This window comes from Maylandia zebra, linkage group LG1 (genome assembly GCF_041146795.1).
Source record: "Maylandia zebra isolate NMK-2024a linkage group LG1, Mzebra_GT3a, whole genome shotgun sequence".
NCBI lineage: Eukaryota > Metazoa > Chordata > Actinopteri > Cichliformes > Cichlidae > Maylandia > Maylandia zebra.
In genome coordinates, this window is record NC_135167.1 from 15759328 (window position 1) to 15770231 (window position 10904).

At 39.3% G+C, this 10904-nt stretch overlaps 1 protein-coding gene across 1 annotated transcript; it reads left to right on the top strand.

Moving 5' to 3' along the window:
- Positions 1–1389: 1389 nt before the first annotated feature.
- ddx21 (DEAD (Asp-Glu-Ala-Asp) box helicase 21) lies at positions 1390–10801 on the top strand. The gene is made up of 16 exons (XM_004539873.5): positions 1390–1626; positions 3019–3255; positions 3423–3551; positions 3651–3726; positions 4080–4258; positions 4354–4471; positions 4973–5158; positions 5489–5634; positions 5982–6131; positions 6242–6403; positions 7291–7410; positions 7711–7784; positions 8045–8204; positions 8479–8613; positions 9126–9170; positions 9312–10801. The coding sequence occupies exons 1-16, from the start codon at positions 1417–1419 to the stop codon at positions 9576–9578; spliced, it is 2394 nt and encodes a 797-aa protein (XP_004539930.5). The 5' UTR covers positions 1390–1416; the 3' UTR covers positions 9579–10801.
- The last annotated feature ends 103 nt before the right edge of the window (positions 10802–10904 follow it).

A 10904-nucleotide genomic window follows, 5' to 3' on the forward strand; every position in this document is an offset into this window, starting at 1 on the left:
TTACTCTGTGTGAAACAGTCTGTACCATAATACTGATCAAAAAGATGGCTATATTTAAATAAACTGAAAGTTGAAGACAAAAAATGACTTATACTTGCTTCACTGTTGTAACAACCAAGTTTTTGTCTTTTTTTTATGTCAACCTCAGCAAAGAAGTTTTATTTTCCACTGAGATATCCATATTTATTTAGCTCTTCAAAACAGTGGAGCTGAATAATGATCTTGAGGATTTGATTTTTGTAGTTCCTCTTCACAAAACTGGTCTTTGAACACAGCAGGCCCATATGTGTGGGTAGTGTGCATTTTTGAGCGCCACAGTTTTCTTTTCCTAAGGAGCCTAATTATTAATTCTCCTTCACATCTTTCCTTCAATTTATAATTATTTTCATTTTCATTATTTTCTTTGCCCAGGAGTAGCAATCTCTCAATGACAAAGTTGTCATGTCCTAAAACACCCTGTTTTATTGTCTGTTTTACCCTAAACAGGATCATAACTTGCACATGCTCCACTTAAGAAGACTTTAACTATAGTTAAACTGAAGTTATAGCCGAAGGTAGAAGTTATTACTTTATTACTTTATAAAAACCGTCTTGGCTTTTGCAACCAGGGCTGTCACCTCCTGCTTGCTGTTAAATAAATTCAGCATTTGCAAAAAATAAGACTTCACTTTCCAAACCCAATTTTATAATAAATATTGTTTGTAGAGGCGACAAAACGAGGGATTGGCTTTACAGAACATACATGAATGTTGTAGTAAAACAAAATGAGCTGCATTGGATCATTATGTGACAAGTCCTTTAACCTGTTTACTTGTTATCAGCCATTAACCCTTTCACGCATAGTGGTCACTACAGTGGACAGCTATTCAAAGGATGTTTTCTTGCATTTGTGTCAGTGTTGATGGTATACTTGGACATAAACCACTACATTGGACACTGATGTGTAACTCCATACCCTGCCACCCACTGGTTATTTAATATTACTATAGATGTATGACGTGTTTCATTGCAATTATTGTTATTTAACCCCATCATGCATGAATTATGACAACCTCAATCAGTATTTTTATTCATCTTTTCATGCCTAAAGACGAATAAAAATACTGATAGGCTTAATAGACAGTGTACAATGTGAAACTACTACAGACTCTATATGAAGTATGTTGATGTGGTTGTGATTAAATTCAATTAAATACTGTTAGGGCTGTTTGGCTACTTTTTTCACCATTTCAGTTACTTGATTCTAAGATTTGTTTTCCCTCTTGAGATCCGAAAATATTTTTTACCTAACATTTGATTTTGTTTTCATTGTTATAATTCGTTGTGATTTTGCTGTAATTATTTCACGTTCGTAAGAAAATTGTTACTAATATTCTTTCTTGTCTTTTGCTTATCCGGAGACTGGATATAGTGTCTATGAGGTCTATTTCTGTACCCGGATCGCGAACACGCGTCGTTGCGCCGCCCTGCGCGTTCCTTTCCGTCCGCGTGCCCGTGGGTTTTACCTGTGTCTACGCTGAGGGTTTCCAACAGGGAAGAGAAATGCCATCAAAGATCATTTTTGAAACTGAGGATCAAGCAATGGACGAAGAAGTAGACACTGTCGTGGAAACTAAAACCCTAAAGGTGAGCAAAGCAGGTCGTCTCGACCTGGAAAGAAAGAAAAATGGTTTTACTCGCGGCTCGGCTCCTCCATGTTTTGGCAGCATGTGGCTGAACATGCTAACTAGCTAACCAGACAGCTAACTCTACTTAACTGTTAGGAAAACTGAGAGAGATAAGATAACAGTGTGTAGCGAACTTAGCAGTGACGTATTTTTGCGCTCATGTCCCGTGCTGTTTAAAACTTAAATTTTGTAATGAAGCGGAAGAGCAGCAACGTGGTCCGATGGTGAGCTAAGTTAATGTTAGCACACAATGCGAGTGTTAGCCATTTAACCATAGCTAAGAGAAGATCACGTGGCATGCCCATGTGTCTGAGAGTTGATCGTGTGGTCTGACGAAACTGTTTACATTGGAGTATACATCCGAACTAAGTTTTGTTTACTTTATAGCCAGACGTTCTAAAAAAAACCCCCAAACAAATACTACGTAAAACAGTAAACAACACTTTACTTATAACTATAGGTGCTGCCGAATATCACTTTGGTATGCTAAATACACTAAATTCGCTAAAGTTTGTATGGCCGCCTAGAATTAAGTTTTGTCAGACTTACAAGGTGGATGGCTGATTAGTGTTCGTATTGTCAACCTCAGGTCAGGATTAATAAATCAACCGTTTAAACTGGGAAACACAGTTTGGCTGGTTCTTTGGTCGAAATGATTTATTATAAGTTTGTTCGGCTAATGTTATCTGCGGGTGGCAGTGCAGGAGAGGAGCCGTCTTATTAGCAGCGGGCTCATGTCTGGTTATTAAAGTAGTATTCCTTTTTTTATTTTTTATTTCATTAAGTCATTAATTTATTCAATAAAATGTCAATATTTGGGGTCAGTCACCACGCAGATATCCATATAGAAGTGTTTTGTCTTTTGTTTAATGTGTTTTCAACGTCACTCATTTTTATAAGTGGCTTCATAGTCCAGTGGTTTACATTAAGCAAAATATTCCTGTTATGATGCAGGGAGGAGACACTAGTTATTTTGGTGTTGTCAGGAAGAGCATCCAGCGTAAAAATCAGCCAGACATGCAGAGCTGCCCACTGAGGTGGACCCTACTGAATAAGAGAGCAGCTGGAAGTAGCTTCAGACCACTTTAATGCCAAAAACCACCCAAATAACTGTAGTCTTTGAATATTTTGCCAGCAGAAAGGTTGTGTGATACAGCAGATGCACATTAACCACTGCAATATCTAAATGACGTTTTTGCTGATAGTAGGACAAAAAGCACAACATTAGCCAACAATGTGTGGAGGAACTGAACACTTTTAAACTTTGAGTAGCTACAGAGTCCTTGGGGTTCCTGAATTTCTTACTGTTTTGTGTCTTAAAATGAAATAAAAAAAAAAATAAAAAAAATAGAACAAGACCAAAGAGGGCAAGAAGCTGAAGAAGCAGCAGCAGCAGCAGCTGGAAGAGCAGGAGGATCCAGATTGCGAGCCTCCTGCACCCAAAAAGAAAAAGAAAAAAGACAAGCTTGCGGCAGACCAAGTGAACGAAGACCTCGATGAGGCCACTGATATGAATGGCAACAGCAATGGTGTTGAAACATCAAAGAAGAAGACTAAGAAGAGCACTGAAGAACAGACAGACACAGAGGTCAGTGTTGATTGTCCTTAGCCAAAGGTCTAATTTTGGAACTAATGGACAGTTTATGGGCATATTAATACATCCTGTTTATATTAGGGGAATATAATAATTTTGCCTATAAAGTGATCTCTCTGTAATATTTGTAATATTTGATCCACTTCTTTTCATGGGATTAGAAAATCAAGAAGAAGCAAAAGAAGGCAACTGCAGAGGCAGCAACCAATGGACATTCCACCCCAAACACCCCGGTTCAGACACCATCCCAGTCGAGCGAAGATTCGGCCAGTGACAGCGAAAAAGAAACGGTAAGATCTGCAGAGAGAATGTCTTTTGCTTTTCCCAGCACATCTTCTGGCTTCAGTTACAGGTTTTAAAAACAAAACTGACTTTGTTTTCTTGTTTAGGAAGAGACACCAGAGCAGAAGGAAGGTGCATTCTCCAACTTTAGGATCTCTAAAGTCACTATTGACAAACTGAAAGGTAATGTCAGAACTTTCTACCCTATTTTCATTAATTTATTTTTAATTCTATTTATTTTTATACAGTGCCTCAGAATTAGAAGGTCACTGGCACATGCAAAGTTCTTGACATGCTTGGTGCGTCATAGTTTTGGGTAGTCATGTTGTTAAGTCTGACTTCAGCTTTTTATGTAATGAAGAATTACAGAATTTATTTGAATATTTATAGACTTCTGCAAGCTTTCTAGGGCTAATCTAACATGGGCATAGGAGTTGTTGAAGTGCTTCGAGGTTTGCTAAATAATTAACTAATAACTAATTACCATTGATTCTCTTTCTTTCTCTGTGTTCCACACTATTACTGTCCCTTTTTAGCCCGAGGAGTCTCTTATCTGTTTGACATTCAGGTAAAGACATTTAATCATGTCTATGATGGAGAGGACGTAATTGCCCAAGCCCGAACAGGAACAGGAAAGACTTTCTCCTTTGCTATCCCTTTGGTGGAGAAGCTCCAGAAGGATTCAGTGGACATGGCCAGAGGCCGTCCTCCCAAGGTACACGCCCATACACAGCAGAGGTAGTGAATATTTATGGACGCTGTGATTCTGTGTGACTGAGTATTTATTTATTTATTTTTTTTTAACTATAGGTTCTGGTGTTGACTCCAACCAGAGAGTTGGCTATCCAGGTTGCTAAAGACTTCAAAGACATCGCTAAGCGCGTATCTATCGCCTGTTTCTATGGAGGCAGCTCCTACAACCCACAGAGTATGTCACATACAACAACACAGTTTTCTTTAAGTCAAATAGTTTTGGATGTTCCAGTTAGAAAAGAGGGATGTTATACATGTATTACACATTTTAATTTAGCAAAAATTGTGGTTCTATCCACCTTTTTTGCTTGAATGCCTCAAATGCACTACTTTTAACCTTTTGACTGCAGTAATTCAGGGCAGACACAAGGTGGCAGGACTGTATACTGGAACAGCGCATGGGCTTTTTTTTTTTTTTTTGTAGTGTATGATTCATGGGATTTGCAAATTAACTTAATAACTGGGATTGCTTCAATCATGACTTCAGTTTCAGTGACTGTAAAATGTCGATGATAATCAGGGTAACTGAGACCATTCCTTCACTGCTGTTTTTTCTAGAAATAGATTCTTAAGTAGATGTCAGAATATTTTTAAATGCAGTTTCTGTTTGCTGTTTTCAGCTTGCTTTATATATTGTTATGAAATAAAACTCTTTTTATTAACCTTTTCCTTCCAGTTGATGCTATCCGTAATGGTATTGATATATTAGTTGGAACCCCCGGTCGCATCAAGGACCACATCCAGAACAATAAACTCAACCTCACCAAAGTCAAACATGTTGTTTTGGATGAAGTGGACCAAATGTTGGACATGGGCTTTGCAGAACAGGTCGAAGAGATTTTGGGTTCATCGTATAAGAAAGGTAAAGTTCAATCTCTGGGTTTGTATGTTGAAATATGTATATAGGCCAAAATGAGCTGATAGTGTTTTAGTTTATTTATCAAACTGCCAAAACGTCTGCCTTTGTAGAGGTGCTCACACTTCCTGATGATCAGTTAATCCAGTGTGAATGTGATTAGCAGCACCTTGCTGCTATTTAGCCTCTTATCTGCTAGGGTGCAAGGGTGTACTTAGTTTCTCACAGGACTGCATAGAGTCCTTTCCTTTTTACACGACTGTTTACTGAAGTAGTAATTGTTTTAGTTTGGTTATATATGTAAATTTTAATGTCGTGCACATCTCTCCTGTTTAGACGCCGACACCAACCCACAGACTCTCTTGTTTTCGGCTACCTGCCCACCTTGGGTGTATGAAGTGGCAAAGAAATACATGAGACCCAACTGCAAACATATTGACCTGATTGGCAAGAAAACTCAGAAAGCTGCGACAACTGTGGAAGTAAGTGTGTTTGTGTGGGAGGGAGACGTAGAGGCTGAGACTGGTGCAATTTAACAAGCGTTACAGCAGTCTTGGGTCTTTGGTTTACATTGCTTAGAGATGCTTGCATGCAGGGCCAGTTAAAGTAACGGACTGTAAAATGAGCTCGCATACATCTCCACCAGGAAAACCCAGCAAGTTCATTTGCAGTAAAAATTGCTGTATTTATCATCATCCACTTCAGTGAAGTTGTAATAAAGTACAAGTTTTTAGCCTGCCAGTTGGATTAATGAAAATCTCTCTCCTCTCACGCCCCGCTTTCCCCCGCCCTGGTGAATCATTTGTCTCTGTTTCTTTTTCTACTGTAGCATCTAGCCATAACATGTCACTGGTCACAGCGTGCGGCAGTGATAGGCGACGTGATTCAGGTGTACAGTGGCAGCCATGGGAGAACCATTGTCTTCTGTGAGACAAAGAAAGAGGCCAATGAGCTTTCCATGAATGCATCCATCAAACAGGTAGATGCACATACTTGCATGGTGCACATTTAACAGACTGATGTGTTGCACATTAAATTGGTAAAATCCTCAGTAATTTTCTTTTCTTATCTTTTTTTTTTTTTTTTAAGAGCACCCAGTCTCTTCATGGTGATATCCCCCAGAAGCAGAGAGAGATGACGCTGAAGGGATTTAGGAACGGCGCCTTTGAGGTTCTGGTTGCCACTAATGTTGCAGCCCGTGGATTAGATATCCCTGAAGTTGACCTGGTGGTCCAGTGTTCTCCACCCAAGGTGAGAAGAGTTTCCAGTTATCTATAAGAATTCCTTAATTATGCCTTTTATATTTATTTATTTGTTTAAATATTGTAAGAGTGTTGATTTTATACTTGTGAAGATGATGGATGAAAATGAGTGATTAAGTTGCGGTGCATGGATGTTACCTGCACACTTTCACACGATTATACACAACAAGATCACTGGGAGAGCGCATCTGCCCCAGAACGGCAAAGGTGCTGCTAACACTTTGGTGTTTTTATAATGTTTTATTACAACTTGCCGAAGTCAGCCTGATTTTTATAACGACACGCTGATGTCTGACCTTTGACCTATGACCTTGAAGCATTCCATACTAAAGTGGTGTATTTTGTTCTTCTCCGTTGTTCATATTCTTTATTATGGATCTGTACACGTGGAGTAGAATTGGAAAAAAGCTTTGGGTCCTATAAGCTGTTTAAGATATATATGATTGCTATACACACACAGATATGTAGTGTGATTTTTTTTCTTTTTCTTTTTTTTTCCTTTTTTTGTGAAACTTTAATAACTAATTCAAATTAATTTTTGTCAAGGTTGATCTAGGTACTCGTGTCCTCCAAACCCATTTCTATTTGTATATAGTTTATATAATTTGACGACTCAATAAAAATAACAGTTTTGTAGATTTTTCACATTTGGTATGACTTTGACCAGATTTTCACTAAAATAAATTCTGCTCCAGCTGTTATTGGTACCTAACATCACATAAAATCTGAACAGGATATCTTGGAAACAGCAGATGCTACACTGCTAACAAACAAACAGACCTGACATATTCCATGCCTTCAAGGGAGAAATGTTGTAAAATGATGAAGCCTCAAATCTTTACTTTGTCTGAAGTTTTTTTTTGTGTTTATTCTCAGGATGTGGAGTCATACATCCATCGTTCAGGACGTACAGGGCGTGCAGGCAGGACTGGAGTCTGCATCTGCTTCTATCAAAGAAAAGAAGAGGACCAGTTGCGCTACGTAGAAAACAAAGCAGTAGGTATCTTTTGAAATGCTCACTTGGGCAAACAGGAGTGACGGGCTTACCTTTTTGTTTTTTAAAAAAAGAAGCTGTAAAAAAATCAGAAAAAAGAACACAATCAGTCCTACTCAGTCTTTTCTCTTTACGTGTGAGAAGGAAATGGATAAGATCCAAAGGGAAAAGAACAGAAAGGTAGAGGAGGAGGGTGTTTAAGAGGCACCGGCTAAATAAAGGCGCTTTTTACACAATCTGTGACAATGAGGCCTTCCTATGTGACTGTTAAACTAACCATTTTTTATTTGCTCTTATTTCAGGGCATCACATTCAGGCGAGTTGGCGTTCCTACTGCCAACGATATTATTAAGTCATCAAGCAAGGATGCTGTCAGGTAGGTAATTAAGGGGAGTGAGAGCCAAGGGCAAGCAATTATATTTTGTTACAGGAGTATGAAATAGTTTTAATTGTTTACTATTTGAAAGCTTGTATTCAGTCAGCCACAAGGTGTTATTAATAATCAAGGGCGATGCTTTAGTACTGGCAGCTTGGTGGTCCCACGAAGCCTCTGCCTTAATCATGACACTGCTGAATGTGAAAAATCTTTCCTGACTGCGAGAGTTTGATTGTTGACTTTTCCTATACTGTGTCCAGGTTTCTGGATTCTGTTCCAGTCGCGGCTATCGGGTACTTCAGAGCATCAGCTGAGAAGCTGATTGAGGAGAGAGGAGCAGTTGATGCACTGGCTGCTGCCCTGGCCCACATTTCTGGAGCCACAAGTCTAGAGCAGAGGTCACTGCTCAACTCTGATGCTGTAAGTTATTTATGCATGCGTACAGAACTCGCTATTATGTCGTACTAGGCACCGTTCACCCTCGCATACAGCTTTCCTAGACGATAGATTTGTGTCTGCCCTTTGTTTTAAAGCCCGTGGGCGTTCTCATGCAGGCCTAACATGTTGCCCCTGCCCACCCACTAAGTATAGTGCTTGTCCTCCATCTAGTTAGAAATGCGCTGTGCCTTTAGGTGATGTATAACTGTAATTCTGCCTAATGTGTTGTTTCTGTTTTGTTTTTGTTTTTTTGCAGGGTTTCAGCACAATGCAGTTGGTGTGTTCCCAGGAGATGCATAATCTGGGTTACGCCTGGAGAACCATCAAAGAGCAGCTAGGAGAGGAGATTGAGAACCACATTCACAGAATGACCTTCCTCAAAGGCAGAACAGTATGTATACACACTCAATATGTAGATATGTGAGCTGTGGCTAGTGTATACATAGATGCTAGACCTTTGTAAAATAATGGGTATCTGTGTGAGAGGGGGAGAGGTTGTATGTTGATGGATGTCTGCGTGTGTACAGTTACAAAGGACTGGGCTCAGCGACTGTTCTACTTTCTTATAAATTGTACATTCTTGCAAAATAGTGAAAAAACCACACCCCAGCGTGCCACATGAATGATAGCAAATGGAAGTGTGAATTGGAAACTCACTGGTAAATGAAAATGCAAATTAAGAGAAGTAGTGAGTAAAATGTCTTTTTTTTTTTTTTTTTTTATAATGTATTGTCCTGTTGTATGGGAATTGAGTCTCTCTGGTCACACAATAAGCACAAAGCTAATTATCCACAGCATGTAAACAGAGAGACATCTGTTAGTATGAGTGAACATATGTGACCATGTCTGTTTGACACAGACATTGAAAAACTCGCCATCTCATGCTTATTGTTTTTCTAACAGGGAGTTTGTTTTGACGTCCCAGCTGATAAAGTCAAGGAGATTCAGGTGGGAACAACAATAACCCCAACATCTGTTCAACATATGTAGTTGACTTCTTGTAAATGTGAAAAAAAGTGAAAATATATATTTCAACAGACTGGCAGTCCTGTTTGAAATCCTTTGTCTCCAAACTTGTTCTTCCATTAGGAAACATGGCAGGACGGTCGCCGTTGGCAGCTCACTGTGGCCACAGAGCTGCCAGAGCTGGAGGAGAAGCAGTTCAGTAACCGTGGTGACAGAGGCTTTGGCAGTGGTAACCGTGGTGACAGAGGAGGGTTCAGAGGCGGCAGGGGAAGGAGTTTCGGTGGAAACGGTGGCCGTGGCAACGGGTTCCGGAACGGCGGCAGCGGCGGCGGCTACGGCAACAACAGAGGGGGACACAAACGCACATTCAACCAAGCGTTTGATTACTAAAGTACTAATGTGTGGACTGATAGGACAGACTGTCACTCAGCTGGGCTGGCAGTGGTTCTTATTGGCTGGCTAGTCAACATTCTCCATCATTAAACAAGTTTAATTGTGTAATTTCATATAGAATTCATTGAATTACAGAGTTTGAGACATAATTTAAACAAAATGTGCTATCGGAAGAGTAATACTAAAGGTGCAGTTTACCGTAAAGCTCGATATTTATTTCCTCTGGTCTGTTGTGCATGTCATCCATCTAGATTTTTTATTTTTTTGGCTCATCTGCACAGGTTTGGAGGCATGTGTAGCAGAAATGTTTGCCTTCTCTTTAATATAATGTGACTAAATTTCATTTAATCTGGGCTGCTGTTTAATGTAGGTAGTGTTTTGTTTTTTGTTTTTTAGTTCAGATTTTTTTAAAAACCCATTTAGGACAGCACACGTGTCTTTTAGTCCCGTTATATTCAAGAAAAGACGGACATCTTTACACCACACATCTCCAGAGTTGGGCAAATCCCACCAAAATATTCCAGATGGATACATAACTCTGCAGGACAGAGGAGATTTTTTTTGGGGGGGGGGGGTGAGATGTTACTTTAATTTACAGATAGTTATCTAAAAATGGTTTAAAATGAAAATCTGTGTACCGTACCATATATACAAAACTAAGACTGGCAGCCATTTTTGCGATGCCTGATGTGCATTTCTTTAAGGTGGCACTTTAGCTGAAACTTTTGGAATGACATTGCAACTAAATAAACAAGCTCCAAATGTAATTACTGGTTATATAACCTATATTGAAATCTTGGCAATATTCAATAACATGACCTAAAGTTGGAAAATGTCATCTATTGGGTTTTAGGTAAAGTGTTCATTTTTATGGGTGTTTGGGGAACATTGGCAGCAGTCACACTTAAGGCTTTTGTCCAAAATGGAAGAGGCACAATCTTGTTCACGTCACATTTGATGTACGAGTGTGCTATCAAACCTGTTCAGTATGTTGCACTGTCACGTTTGAGATGGTTCTACTCTGCACCCGCAGAGAACAGCGATGGTGTTGACCTTTACAAATGTGCTCAGTGTCAGATTGCTGCCTTACCCTCAGCTGAAACCTCTCTCCCCAAAAATATGTTGGATGATTGCTTTGCAATCGCCTCTATTTAATAACTTTTGTCTACTGCTTCCATTCATTTGAATGAAATGACTTCTTCATTAAAAAGGTCAAGTCATGTTGTGTTTATTCCTTCCAAAGGGGTAAAATAAGTACGTAACATGCTTATGAAATAGTTTAAGGCATTCGTCTTCTGTCAGAATCAGACTGGCAATAAACTA

Coding starts and splice junctions, on each gene's coding strand:
- ddx21 (XM_004539873.5), top strand. CDS start 1,417: ATGAGGTCTATTTCTGTACCCGGATCGCGAACACGCGTCGTTGCGCCG. Junction 6,404..7,290: donor TCCAGTGTTCTCCACCCAAG/GTGAGAAGAGTT, acceptor GTTTATTCTCAG/GATGTGGAGTCATACATCCA. Junction 8,614..9,125: donor CCTTCCTCAAAGGCAGAACA/GTATGTATACAC, acceptor TTTTTCTAACAG/GGAGTTTGTTTTGACGTCCC.